Genomic DNA, 14,613 nt, shown 5'->3' with positions numbered 1-14,613 from the left:
GAACTTATACACCTGGTGTCTAGGGAATAATCTTTCCTGGACTAAGAACTTCCCATTTGAATCAATTAGAATTGCAGTTGTGGGTGATTGTCTGGGTGGAGCAGACTGGGAGGCTGGTATTCTGACCTGGGCTGGAGCAGACTGGGAGGCTGGTAGGTTAACCTGGGCTGGAGCAGACTGGGAGGCTGGTATTCTGACCTGGGCTGGAGCAGACTGGGAGGCTGGTAGGTTAACCTGGGCTGGAGCAGACTGGGAGGCTGGTATTCTGACCTGGGCTGGAGCAGACTGGGAGGCTGGTAGGTTGACCTGGGCTGGAGCAGACTGGGAGGCTGGTAGGTTAACCTGGGCTGGAGCAGACTGGGAGGCTGGTATTCTGACCTGGGCTGGAGCAGACTGGGAGGCTGGTAGGTTGACCTGGGCTGGAGCGGACTGAGAGGCTGGTAGGTTGACCTGGGCTGGAGCAGACTGGTAGGCTGGTGCAGTGTCATCCGGCTGTTTAGTGGAGGCCATGCTGGTCTCAGGTTCTGCTTGTGTTGTACCAAGCTGGTGGACATGTTCTCTAGATGCAGAGGACACAATGACTCTCTGCCGGTTGAGGGTGTCAATGTACCTCTCTTTTTGTTCGAGCTCCTTTCTTGTTGTGCTCAGATGGTCTCTGAGGTCATCATTTGTCTGACTCAGCTTGTCCATTCTGCTTTCTAATTTAGCTATGGATGCTCTGCTCTCCTCCCTGAACTGTTTCATCTCTTCTTTGAGTTTCTGGACAGTGTCCTCCTCTTGAAGCTTGTTCTCTCTGAGTTCTATGACCTCTGCTTCGACTAGAGAGAGGGTGTTGTGGAAACGTTGCATAGCAGGTGTTCTTATTGAAATTGTCATGTCCTTGACTCTGTCTGCTGCAGGTGAGGTAGGTAAAGGGACGTTGAGGGCTTCCTGCTGGGTCACAGAGACCATTGGGGTCTGCTTTTCTCCATCTCCCTCCTTGACTTTTTCCTCATTTTCTGAGATGATGTCAGCGTCTTCTTTTAGGGTAGCAAACCTATTCTCAAAAGCCTGGAGGCTTGAATCATTGCCTTGTATCAATACAGTTCCATTATTATATAAGTTTACTGTTTGATATGTGTTGCTCTGGTCAGCTTCCTCAAAAATGCTGATCTGACATCCTTGGCTGATGCCCCTCTTTTTTGAGAAAGGGAAATGGTTGCAAATAACCTTTTTCCATATGTTCCCTCGATTGGTATTAAAAATTAAATTTGCTCTTGTTTTGTAACTGGTAAGATCTGCAAACAGGCATTCATGGTTCTGTCCCATCAACAAACCTTTGAAACTTTTCTTAGCTTTCTCTGTTTGGATGTCTGGTGGGTAAACAATTTCCATAGCAACGCTGGTGATGTTGGCTACAATGTTGCAATAGAAGTGCTGTTTCTTGTATAATTCTTGTATAATGCTCTCTTGTTTCTTCAGAGGACTGTTTCACTTTGTTGTCCTTTTTTCTTTTCCTTTTTCTTCTGTCCTTATTTTGTCCTTATTTTGTCTTCCTTTCTTCTGTTAACTAGATATTTTTTTTGTTATTCTTTGTAAGCTAGCTAGCTTCTTCCAGGAGAGTCCCTAGCAACTGCTTAGCAACATGTAAACAATTCAGCTAACAATTCAGCTAGCTAAGATAACTGTATAATTTTATGAAAAATAGTTACTTTTTCAAAATCCTGTCTTTTTGGTTTGTTGCTTGTATTGTCTTCTATTGAGTCTTGCAGTTTTCTTTTGATTTTTTCGATGTACTTCACTCTAAAAAACCATTTAAATCTCAATATATACAGGAGCTCATTTTTCAGCAGCTGCTCAATTTGGAACTCCGGAACAATCTCTCTCTCCCTCTCTCTCTCTCTCTCTCTCTCTCTCTCTCTCTCTCTCTCTCTCTCTCTCTCTCTCTCTTTCTCCAGGTTGTCCTGTGGCTATCAAGAGAGTGGGCAGGAGCAAGAGGATCTCTCTGGCAGCTGCCGCCATGACAGCCTTGGAATCAGACCCCTCCAGACTCCAAGGGCCTTCGCCCTCCTCCTGCTCTCCCTCGTTCATCCATCCCCTCCGCCTGTTCCAACTGTCACCTATCAAGATCCCCTTTCGCCTGTCTCCGCCTGGCCCAGGTAAACAAACTCCTGTGATGCCTGGCTGAAATGCACCCCATTCCTGCTTTTAAACACGGCCCACAGAGCTCTGGTCTAAAGTAATGCACTAAATAGGGAATTGTGTGCCATGTTATAAGTTGTGCACTAAATAGGGAATAGGGGGCCATTTCAGATACAACCTCTGTTTAGCCAATCCAGGATGTGTGTCTGCAGTCTGTTGATGTGTTTTAGGTTGGTGTTGTTTAAGGTCTGTGTCTATTGACCCAACTGCAGGGTTTATTGGCATCATTATTACCAGCGGGTCTTTCACTAAGGCTGTCATGTCCAAACTGCAGGGTTTATTGGCATCGTTATTACCAGCGGGTCTTTAACTAAGTGTGTTACTGTGTGTCCTAATTGGTGAATTGTAATTGCAAATATGAGGCATTGTGTGAATGGTAACATTAAACAGCTTTGTTTTTTTATTGTATTTAATAGAGAATCTTTCTTTGAACTACAGCAGGCTTCTTTCTACATTGAATTTGATAGTAGTTCATGCGAGAAAGGTTTTTATTTTTGCCAGCAGTGTTAGGGTCATGGTTGACATGTGAAGCATCCTCAACTTCAAATGCAGACTGTGGTGTATTTTATGAGACTTTAGAACCTAAAATAAATTACTACAGTATTCCTGACTGTTGGGTTTGTATTCCAAGTAGCAATTAGCTAGTGGTGCTTCCTGGGTGGAAATGTTACTGTATAAACGATCTGTTACTACCTGGGTTACTCTATAGTGATCTGTTACTACCTGGGTTACTCTATAGTGGTCTGTTACTACCTGGGTTACTCTATAGTGATCTGTTACTACCTGGACAGTTGGGTTACTGTATAAGGATCTGTTACTACCTGGGTTACTCTATAGTGATCTGTTACTACCTGGGTTACTCTATAGTGATCTGTTACTACCTGGGTTACTCTATAGTGATCTGTTACTACCTGGACAGTTGGGTTACTGTATAAGGATCTGTTACTACCTGGACAGTTGGGTTACTGTATAAGGATATGTTACTACCTGGGTTACTGTATAACGATCTGTTACTACCTGGGTTACTGTATAAGGATCTGTTACTACCTGGACAGTTGGTTTCCTGGTTACTGTTTCTACCTGGACAGTTCGTTTCCTGGTTACTGGTACTACTCCTCCTCTCCCTTCATTCTCTCCCTGTACCACCTCATTGTAAAGGATGAGTAGAGGGAATTTCATTTTGCTGAAGTGGACATGTTTAAATCAAGGGTCAACACGCCATTATTGGATTCAGAAAATTAGTCTGGTACTGTAGGTCATTTACTGGAGGAACCAGACCATGTCTACCTCTGTCTCTGTTATCTATTTACTGGAGGAACCAGACCATGTCTACCTCTGTCTCTGTTCTCTATTTACTGGAGGAAACAGACCATGTCTACCTCTGTCTCTGTTATCTATTTACTGGAGGAACCAGACCATGTCTACCTCTGTCTCTGTTCTCTATTTACTGGAGGAAACAGACCATGTCTACCTCTGTCTCTGTTCTCTATTTACTGGAGGAAACAGACCATGTCTACCTCTGTCTCTGTTCTCTATTTACTGGAGGAACCAGACCATGTCTACCTCTGTCTCTGTTATCTATTTACTGGAGGAACCAGACCATGTCTACCTCTGTCTCTGTTCTCTGTCTCTGTTCTCTATTTACTGGAGGAACCAGACCATGTCTACCTCTGTCTCTGTTCTCTGTCTCTGTTCTCTATTTACTGGAGGAACCAGACCATGTCTACCTCTGTCTCTGTTCTCTGTCTCTGTTCTCTATTTACTGGAGGAACCAGACCATGTCTACCTCTGTCTCTGTTCTCTATTTACTGGAGGAACCAGACCATGTCTACCTCTGTCTCTGTTCTCTATTTACTGGAGGAACCAGACCATGTCTACCTCTGTCTCTGTTCTCTATTTACTGGATGAACCAGACCATGTCTACCTCTGTCTCTGTTCTCTATTTACTGGAGGAACCAGACCATGTCTACCTCTGTCTCTGTTCTCTATTTACTGGAGGAACCAGACCATGTCTACCTCTGTCTCTGTTCTCTATTTACTGGAGGAACCAGACCATGTCTACCTCTGTCTCTGTTCTCTATTTACTGGAGGAACCAGACCATGTCTACCTCTGTCTCTGTTCTCTATTTACTGGAGGAACCAGACCATGTCTACCTCTGTCTCTGTTCTCTATTTACTGGAGGAACCAGACCATGTCTACCTCTGTCTCTGTTCTCTGTCTCTGTTATCTATTTACTGGAGGAACCAGACCATGTCTACCTCTGTCTCTGTTCTCTATTTACTGGAGGAACCAGACCATGTCTACCTCTGTCTCTGTTCTCTATTTACTGGAGGAACCAGACCATGTCTACCTCTGTCTCTGTTATCTATTTACTGGAGGAAACAGACCATGTCTACCTCTGTCTCTGTTCCTTATTTACTGGAGGAACCAGACCATGTCTACCTCTGTCTCTGTTCTCTATTTACTGGAGGAACCAGACCATGTCTACCTCTGTCTCTGTTCTCTATTTACTGGAGGAACCAGACCATGTCTACCTCTGTCTCTGTTCTCTATTTACTGGAGGAACCAGACCATGTCTACCTCTGTCTCTGTTCTCTATTTACTTGAGGAACCAGACCATGTCTACCTCTGTCTCTGTTCTCTATTTACTGGAGGAACCAGACCATGTCTACCTCTGTCTCTGTTCTCTATTTACTGGAGGAACCAGACCATGTCTACCTCTGTCTCTGTTCTCTGTTTACTGGAGGAACAAGACCATGTCTACCTTTGTCTCTGTTCTCTCTCTCTGCTCTCTGTCTCTGTTCTGTTATCTGTTATCTGTTCTCTCTCGCTCTTCTCTGTCTCTGTTCTTTCTGTTTTCTGTTCTCTGTTCTCTCTCTGTTCTCTCTCCTTGTTTTCTGTTCTCTCTCTCTCTCTCTCTGTCTCTCTCTCTGTCTCTCTCTCTCTCTCTCTCTCTCTGTCTCTCTCTCTCTCTCTCTGTCTCTCTCTCTCTCTCAATTCAATTCAATTCAATTCAAGGGCTTTATTGACATGGGAAACATGTGTTAACATTGCCAAAGCAAGTGAGGTAGACAACATACAAAGTGAATATATAAAGTGAAAAACAACAAAAATTAACAGTAAACATTACACATACAGAGGTTTCAAAACAGTAAAGACATTACAAATGTCATATTATATATATATACAGTGTTTTAACAATGTACAAATGGTTAAAGGACACAAGATCAAATAAATAAGCATAAATATGGGTTGTATTTACAATGGTGTGTGTTCTTCACTGGTTGCCCTTTTCTCGTGGCAACAGGTCACAAATCTTGCTGCTGTGATGGCACACTGTGGAATTTCACCCAGTAGATATGGGAGTTTTTCAAATTTGGATTTGTTTTCGAATTCTTTGTGGATCTGTGTAATCTGAGGGAAATATGTCTCTCTAATATGGTCATACATTGGGCAGGAGGTTAGGAAGTGCAGCTCAGTTTCCACCTCATTTTGTGGGCTGTGAGCACATAGCCTGTCTTCTCTTGAGAGCCATGTCTGCCTACGGCGGCCTTTCTCAATAGCAAGGCTATGCTCACTGAGTCTGTACATAGTCAAAGCTTTCCTTAATTTTGGGTCAGTCACAGTGGTCAGGTATTCTGCCGCTGTGTACTCTCTGTTTAGGGCCAAGTAGCATTCTAGTTTGCTCTGTTTTTTTGTTAATTCTTTCCAATGTGTCAAGTAATTATCTTTTTGTTTTCTCATGATTTGGTTGGGTCTAATTGTGCTGTTGTCCTGGGGCTCTGTCTCTGTCTCTCTATCTCTCTCTTACATCAATTCAATTTCAATTTAAGGGCTTTATTGACATGGGAAACATATGTTTACAATGTTAAAGCAAGTGAAATAGGTATTTAACATATTACACTAAACATTACACTGACAAAAGTTCCAAAATAATAAAGACATTTAACATTAAATAAATAAACGTAAATATAATTTTGATTTACAATGCTGTTTGATCTCCACCGGTTGGGAGTTTATCAAAAGTGGGTTTGTTTTTTAATTCTTTGTGGGTCTGTGTAATCCAATGGATATGTGTCTCTAATATGGTCATACATTGGTCAAGAGGTTAGGAAGTGCAGCTCAGTTTCCACCTCATTTTGTGGGCAGTGAGCACATAGTCTGTCTTCTCTTGAGAGCCAGTTCTGAATGTGCGTTCAGATGTCATAAATCAACACTGCAGAGCTCTCCCTGTCCTCTGCAGTGCCTTGATTGTATTACTGTTGATGATATCTGGAAATGTGCGTGTTCACCCTGGCCCATCTACTGTTGCCAGCCCCAATTCTGACTTGTGCTCTGATATCTGCTTCACTGATTTCTGCTCTCGTAAAAGCCTGGGTTTTCTGCATGTTAACACTAGAAGCTTATTACCTAAAATGGATCAATTGAAAGTGTGTGTTCACAGCTACAATCCAGATCTGTTGGTCATTACTGAGACGTGGTTAAGGAAGAGTGTTTTGAATACTGATGTTAACTTTTCTGGTTATAACCTTTATCGGCAAGACAGATCTTCCAAAGGTGGGGGAGTGGCAATCTTTACCAAGGATCACCTTCAGTGCTCTGTTGCCTCCACCAAGTCTGTCCCCAAACAATTTGATTTGCTGGATTTAAGCATTACACTTTCAAATGGCTCTTTGCTGACTGTTGCTGGGTGTTATCATCCTCCATCAGCACCGGCCTGTACCCTACCTGCCCTAAGCTCTCTCCTGACCCCTTACACTAAGTTTGAATTTGTCCTGCTAGGTGACCTAAACTGGGAAATTCTTAAACCACCTGACCAAGTCCTAAAGCAATGGGACTCCCTCAATCTTTATCAAATTATTACCAATCCCACAAGGTATGACTCCAAACACCCAGGAAAGGCTACTCTCCTTGATGTTATCCTCACAAATAATCCTGATATCCCGGTATCAGTCTGGTGTTTTCTGTAATGACCTTAGTGATCACAGTTTTACAGCCTGTGTTCATAATGGCAGCTCAGTGAAACGATATGTCCTGATTTGTCATAGACGCTTGCTAAAAAACGTGATCTAGCAGAGTTACTTCACCTCAAGAATTGCATTTTGTGAAGGCTCGGCACACGCATACTCAGGCTGACTGGCTCTCGTTCAGGCAAATGAGAAATACGTGCACTCAGGCTATCCAGAAGGCCAAAGTTAGTTACTTTAAGGAGCAGTTCTCTCTCTGTGGGTCTAACCCCAAGAAGTTCCGGAAAACGGTTAAAGACCTGGAGAATAAACCCTCCTCCTCACAGCTGCCCATGTCCCTTAATGTTGATGATGTGTTTGTTACTGACAAGAAGCACATGGCTGAGCTCTTTACATCACCACTTCATTAAGTCAGGATTCCTATTTGACTCAGCCATGCCTCCTTGCCCGTCCAACATTTCCTCATCTCCCACCCCTTCTAATGCCACTAGCCCGATGCTTCTCCCTCTTTTACCCCACTACAAAGTTTCTCTGAGGTGCTAAAGGAGCTGCTGAAATTTGACCCCAAAAAAACTTCTGTGTCAGATGGTTTAGACCCTTTCTTCTTTAAGGTTGCTGCCCCTATCATCACCAAGCCTTTCTCTGACCTGTTTAACCTGTCTCTACTCTCTGGGGAGGTTCCCATTGCTCGGAAGGCAGCCACGGTCCATCCTTTATTTAAAGGGGGAGATCAAGCTGATCCTAACTGTTATTGGCCTATTTCTATTCTGCCCTTATCAAAAGTGGTGGAAAAAGTTGTCAATAATCAGATGACTGACTTTCTTGATGTCTATAGTATTCTCTCTGGTTTGCAATCTGGTTTCCTGCTCAGGTTATGGATGAGTCACTGCAACCTTAAAGGTCCTCAATGATGTCACCATCGCCCTTGATTCTAAGCAATGTTGTGCTGCTATTTGTATTGACTTGGCCAAAGCTTTTGATAAGATAGACCATTCCATTATTGTGGGTCGGCAAATAAGTATTGGTGTCTCTGAGGGGTCGTTGGGCTGGTTTGCTAACTACCTCTCTTAAAGAGTGCAGAGTGTAAAGTCAGAAAATCTGCTGTCTCAGCCACTGCCTGTCACCAAGGGAGTACACGAAGGCTCGATCCTAGGCCCCACGCTCTTCTCAATTTACATCAACAACATAGCTCAGGCAGTAGGAAGCTCTCTCATCCATTTATATGCAGATGATACAGTCTTATACTGTTAAATGCTCTACAACAAAACGTTGTTAGTGTCCAACAAGCTTTCTCTGCCCTTAACCTTGTTCTGAACACCTCCAAAACAAAGGTCATGTGATTTGGTAAGAAGAATGCCCCTCCTCCCACAGGTGTTATTACTACCTCTGAGGGTTTAGAGCTGGAGGTAGTCACCTCATACAAGTACTTGGGAGTATGGCTAGACGGTATACTGTCCTTCTCTCAGCACATATCAAAGCTTCAGGCTAAAGTTAAATCTAGACTTGGTTTCCTCTATCGTAATCGCTCCTCTTTCACCCCAGCTGCCAAACTAACCCTGATTCAGATGACCATCCTACCCAGGCTAGATTACGGAGACATAATTTATAGATCGGCAGGTAAGGGTGCTCTCGAGTGGCTAGATGTTTTTACCATTCAGCCATCAGATTTGCCACCAATAGTCCTTATAGGACACATCCCTATTCTCCTCTGTAAACTGGTTATCTCTGTATACACGTCACAAGACCCACTAGTTGATGCTTATTTATAAAACCTCCTTAGGTCTCACTCCCCCCTATCTGAGATATCTACTGCAGCTCTCATTCTCCACATACAACACCCGTTCTGCCTGTCACATTCTGTTAAAGGTCCCCAAAGCACACACATCCCTGGGTCTCTCCTCTTTTCAGTTCGCTGCAGCTAGTTGCAGTTGTCGTCTTAGGTCTCTCTTGTTGTGATGTGTGGTTTGTCCTATATTTTTTAATTTTATTTTTTAATCCAAGCCTCGTCCCAGCAGGATGCCTTTTGGTAGGCCATTATTGTAAATACGAATTTGTTCTTAAATAAAAAAAAATGAAGGTCTGACTACAGCAGCGTTTCTCAATAGCAAGGCTGTGCTCACTGAGTCTGTACATAGTCAAAGCTTTCCTTAATTTTGGGTCAGTCACAGTGGTCAGGTATTCTGCCGCTGTGTACTCTGTGTAGGGCCAAATAGCATTCTAGTTTGCTCAGTGTTTTTGTTAATTCATTCCAATCTGTCAAGTAATTATCTTTTTGAATGCTCATGATTTGGTTGGGTCTAATTGTGTTGCTGTCCTGGGGCTCTGTGGGGTCTGTTGTGTTTGTGAAAAGAGCCCCAGGCCCAGCTTGCTTAGGGGGTACTCTTCTCCAGGTTCATCTCTCTGTAGGTGATGGCTTTGTTATGGAAGGTTTGGGAATTGCTTCCTTTTAGGTGGTTGTAGAATTTAACCGTTCTTTTCTGATTTTTGATAATGCAGAGTCTCAAATGGCTGTTTGTCCCATTTTGTGAATTCTTGGTTGGTGAGCGGACCCCAGACCTCACAACCATAAATCTCTCACTCACTCACTCACTCACTCACTCACTCACTCACTCACTCACTCACTCACTCACTCACTCACTCACTCACTCACTCACTCACTCACTCACTCACTCACACTCTCTCTCTCTCTCTCTCCCTCTCTCTCTCTCTCTCTCTCTCTCTCTCTCTCTCTCTCTCTCTCTCTCCCTCTCTCTCTCTCTCTCTCTCTCTCTCTCTCTCTCTCTCTCTCTCACTCTCTCTCTCTCACTCTCACTCTCTTTCAGAGATGGATAAGTAGAGTATGTTTCTGCATCGTGCAGGTGGATGGCCAGAGCCATATGGGTTAGAGAGGCTTGGGAAAGAAAAGTCAAGGAGAGAAGAGAGGAAGACTGTTATAGTCAGACCGCTAGCCTGTCAGAGTGTGTAGGAAGACTGCCTCCTAGCCTACTAACCTACCTCCCTCCCTCCCTCCCTCCCTAACTCCCCGCCTCCCTCCCTCCCTCCCTCCCTCCCTCCCTCCCTCCCTCCCTCCCTCCCTCCCTCCCTCCCTCCCTCCCTCCCTGCCTTCCTTCCTTCCTTCCTTCCTCCCTCCCTCCCTCCCTCCCTCCCTCCCTCCCTCCCTCCCTCCCTCCCTCCCTCCCTCCCTCCCTCCCTCCCTCCCTCCCCTCCTGCCTTCCTTTCTTTAACGCTCCCTCCCTCCCTCCCTCCCTCCCTCCCTCCCTGCCTGCCTGCCTGCCTGCCTGCCTCCCTGCCTGCCTGCCTGCCTGCCTCCCTCCCTCCCTCCCTCCCTCCCTCCCTCCCTCCCTGCCTGCCTGCCTGCCTGCCTGCCTGCCTGCCTGCCTGCCTGCCTGCCTGCCTGCCTGCCTGCCTGCCTGCCTGCCTGCCTGCCTGCCTGCCTGCCTCCCTCCCTCCCTCCCTCCCTGCCTGCCTGCCTGCCTGCCTGCCTGCCTCCCTCCCTCCCTCCCTCCCTCCCTCCCTCCCTCCCTCCCTCCCTCCCTCCCTCCCTCCCTGCCTGCCTGCCTGCCTGCCTGCCTGCCTCCCTCCCTCCCTCCCTCCCTGCCTGCCTGCCTGCCTGCCTGCCTGCCTGCCTGCCTGCCTGCCTGCCTGCCTGCCTGCCTGCCTGCCTGCCTGCCTGCCTCCCTCCCTCCCTGCCTGCCTGCCTGCCTGCCTGCCTGCCTGCCTGCCTGCTTGCCTCCCTCCCTCCCTCCCTCCCTCCCTCCGTCCCTGCCTTCCTGCGTAGTATCTGGCAGCATGCCTGGGCTGGGAGGATGGAGTACATCAGTCTGCTCTATGACTGCATCCCAAATGGCACCCTATTCCCTATACATATAGAGTATTCATTTAGAACTGAGCCCTATGGGCACTGGTCTAAAGTAGTTCACTACATATAGGGAATAGGGTTCCATTTGGTTCAGAGCCCAGGGTCGTTCTGCTTTGACCTCAAAGGACACTTAAAAGGGAAGTACGGTCACTGCACAGCATGATTGTTTGTATTGTTTCCATAAACCCCTGTGTTTATTGAGTTGATATTTTTGAAGGTTTTGTTGGTGGAGATCTACTTCATAGTGTGTGATGCTGTGTGTCTGTGTGATGCTGTGTGTCTGTGTGATGCTGTGTGTCTGTTTGATGCTGTGTGTCTGTGTGATGCTGTGTGTCTGTGTGATGCTGTGTGTCTGTGTGTGTGGTTGATGCTGTGTGTGTGTGTGTTTGATGCTGTGTGTGTGTGTGTGTGTGTGTGTGTGTGTGTGTGTGTGGTTGATGCTGTGTGTGTGTGTGTGTGGTTGATGCTGTGTGTGTGTGTGTGTGTGTGTGTGTGTGTGTGGTTGATGCTGTGTGTGTGTGTGTTTGATGCTGTGTGTGTGTGTGTGTGTGTGTGTGTGTGTGTGGTTGATGCTGTGTGTGTTTGATGCTGTGTGTGTGTGTGTGTGTGTGTGTGTGTGTGTGTGTGTGTGTGTGTGTGTGTGTGTGTGTGTGTGTGTGTGTGTGTGTGTGTGTTTGTTTGTGTGAGTGTGTGTGTGTGTGTGTGTGTGAGTGTGTGAGTGTGTGTGTGTGTGTGAGTTTGTTTGATGCTGTGTGTGTGTTTGATGCTGTGTGTGTGTGTGTGTGTGTGTGTGTGTGTGTGTGTGTGTGTGTGTGTGTGTGTGTGTGTGTGTGTGTGTGTGTGAGTGTGTGTGTGTGTCTGTGAGTGTGTGTGTGTGAGTTTGTTTGATGCTGTGTGTGTGTTTGATGCTGTGTGTGTGTGTGTGTCTGTGTGTGTGTGTGTGTGTGTGTGTGTGTGTGTTTGATGCTGTGTGTGTGTGTGTTTGATGCTGTGTGTGTGTGTGTGTGTGTGTGTGTGTGTGTGTGTGTGTGTGTGTGAGTGAGGGTGTGTGTGTGTGTGAGTGTGTGTGTGTGTGTGTGTGTGTGTGTGTGTGTGTGTGTGTGTGTGTGTGTGTGTGTGTGTGTGTGTGTGTGTGTGTGTGTGTGTGTGTGTGTGTGTGTGAGTTTGTTTGATGCTGTGTGTGTGTTTGATGCTGTAATGTATTCTGATTGTAGACTGAGCACTAATGTAATGGGTTTTTTCTCTCTGTTCCTAATTGCATTCATTACATCAAACAGTCAGGAAAGACACATGATGCATCCCAAGTGACACGCTATTCCCTGCATAGTGCACTACTCGTGACCAGATCCCTGATCAATATAGGGAGTAGGGTGCCATTTGGAACACAGAACCAAGATGACGGAGCTCATCTGCATTACAATGCCTTCCCATTGCTTCCATCCAGATTCACAGACTACCTGACTAGCAGAGATAATGTGGTCTCCATCCAGATTCACAGACTACCTGACTAGCAGAGATAATGTGGCCTCCATCCAGATTCACAGACTACCTGACTAGCAGAGATAATGTGGTCTCCATCCAGATTCACAGACTACCTGACTAGCAGAGATAATGTGGCATCCATCCAGATTCACAGACTACCTGACTAGCAGAGATAATGTGGCCATCCAGATTCACAGACTACCTGACTAGCAGAGATAATGTGGCCTCCATCCAGATTAACAGACTACCTGACTAGCAGAGATAATGTGGTCTCCATCCAGATTCACAGACTACCTGACTAGCAGAGATAATGTGGCCATCCAGATTCACAGACTACCTGACTAGCAGAGATAATGTGGTCTCCTTCCAGATTCACAGACTACCTGACTAGCAGAGATAATGTGGCCTCCATCCAGATTCACAGACTACCTGACTAGCAGAGATAATGTGGCATCCATCCAGATTCACAGACTACCTGACTAGCAGAGATAATGTGGCCTCCATCCAGATTCACAGACTACATGACTAGCAGAGATAATGTGGCCTCCATCCAGATTCACAGACTACATGACTAGCAGAGATAATGTGGCCTCTATCCAGATTCACAGACTACCTGACTAGAAGAGATAATGTGGCCTCCATCCAGATTCACAGACTACCTGACTAGCAGAGATAATGTGGCCTCCATCCAGATTCACAACTACCTGACTAGCAGAGATAATGTGGCCTCCATCCAGATTCACAGACTACCTGACTAGCAGAGACAATGTACCTCTGGTATCTACCATACCATCCAGATTCACAGACTACATGACTAGCAGAGATAATGTGGTCTCCATCCAGATTCACAGACTACCTGACTAGCAGAGATAATGTGGCCTCCATCCAGATTCACAGACTACCTGACTAGCAGAGATAATGTGGCCTCCATCCAGATTCACAGACTACCTGACTAGCAGAGATAATGTGGCCTCCATCCAGATTCACAGACTACCTGACTAGCAGAGACAATGTACCTCTGGTATCTACCATACCATCCAGATTCACAGACTACATGACTAGCAGAGATAATGTGGCCTCCATCCAGATTCTCAGACTACATGACTAGCAGAGATAATGTACCTCTGGTATCTACCATACCATCCAGGGTTTTTTCCTAAAGGTAAAAAAAAGAAAGAAGATTGTTCAGATTTCTCAAACAGGGGTTAATTTAACCTCCAATTTGTGTTCTATGTTAACACATGCTGGGCTATTTTGACCCAGCAGTTGGGGTCCATGAGTTGGGTTGTTGGGATTACCCAAACATGGATTCATTTAATAACCATCAGTTGGAATTTGTTTTACTTTCATGCTGGTTACCCAAGCAGCTGGGCCATTTTGAATGTAATCCTTTTTGTAATTTTCAGGAGGCGTAGCCTATTAGAATGTTGCTTTCAGATAGATCTTATTGGCCACCCGTGAGAGTAAATGTTGACTGACCCCTGGGATTTGCAGGCTTCTGGGAACTAGAAAAATGTTAAAATGTTCAACAACCTAACCCTGATCTTTTCAAAGAAAACAACCAACTAGGTTACTCAACGTCTGCAACCCAGAAGTTGGGTCAACCAAACAACTCAGCATTTATTTTTTGTGTTGTTATGCCAGCTGTGTAGTACTGCAGTTTGGCTTGCCCAAATATCTTCTGGATCCCAAATGGCATCCTATTCCCTTTGAAGTGCACTACTCGTGACCAGGGCCCATAGTGCACTATATTGGGAATAGCTTGCCATTTGAGACAAAGCCGTTCTCCCTCTATTTTGCTATCACAGCTTGTGGGAGACAAATATTGCTGACCTTTTAAAAACTAAGTAAGTGCATGAGTGCTGGTCCAACAGTAGTAGGGGCCCATTTTGTGTAAGAGGAGAGGAGGGAGAGCGGTGAGGAGAGGAGAGGAGAGGAGAGGAGAGGAGAGGAGAGGAGAGGAGGGGGGAGAGCGAGAGAGTGAGAGAGAGCGAGAGAGAGAGACAGAGAGAGAGAGAGAGAGAGAGAGAGAGAGAGAGAGAGACAGAGAGAGAGAGAGAGAGAGAGAGAGACAGAGAGAGAGAGACAGAGAGAGAGAGACAGAGAGACAGAGAGAGACAGAG

The 14,613-nt window shown here is 45.7% G+C and overlaps 1 protein-coding gene across 4 annotated transcripts in view; it reads left to right on the top strand.

The window, feature by feature from the left end:
* The window catches only part of LOC118966091 (transcription elongation regulator 1-like protein), a 213,280-nt gene that overhangs the window by 61,352 nt on the left and 137,315 nt on the right, over positions 1–14,613 (top strand). For all 4 annotated transcript variants that reach the window (XM_036988692.1, XM_036988689.1, XM_036988676.1 and 1 more), the window contains one exon: positions 1,938–2,138. In XM_036988692.1, coding sequence (XP_036844587.1) covers positions 1,938–2,138 — 201 coding nt within the window. The remainder of the gene's footprint in view (positions 1–1,937; positions 2,139–14,613) is intronic.

Source organism: Oncorhynchus mykiss, chromosome 1, assembly GCF_013265735.2.
Source record: "Oncorhynchus mykiss isolate Arlee chromosome 1, USDA_OmykA_1.1, whole genome shotgun sequence".
NCBI classification, from domain to species: domain Eukaryota; kingdom Metazoa; phylum Chordata; class Actinopteri; order Salmoniformes; family Salmonidae; genus Oncorhynchus; species Oncorhynchus mykiss.
Note: the sequence above shows the minus strand (reverse complement) of the source record. Positions and strands in the feature narration are given on the sequence as shown.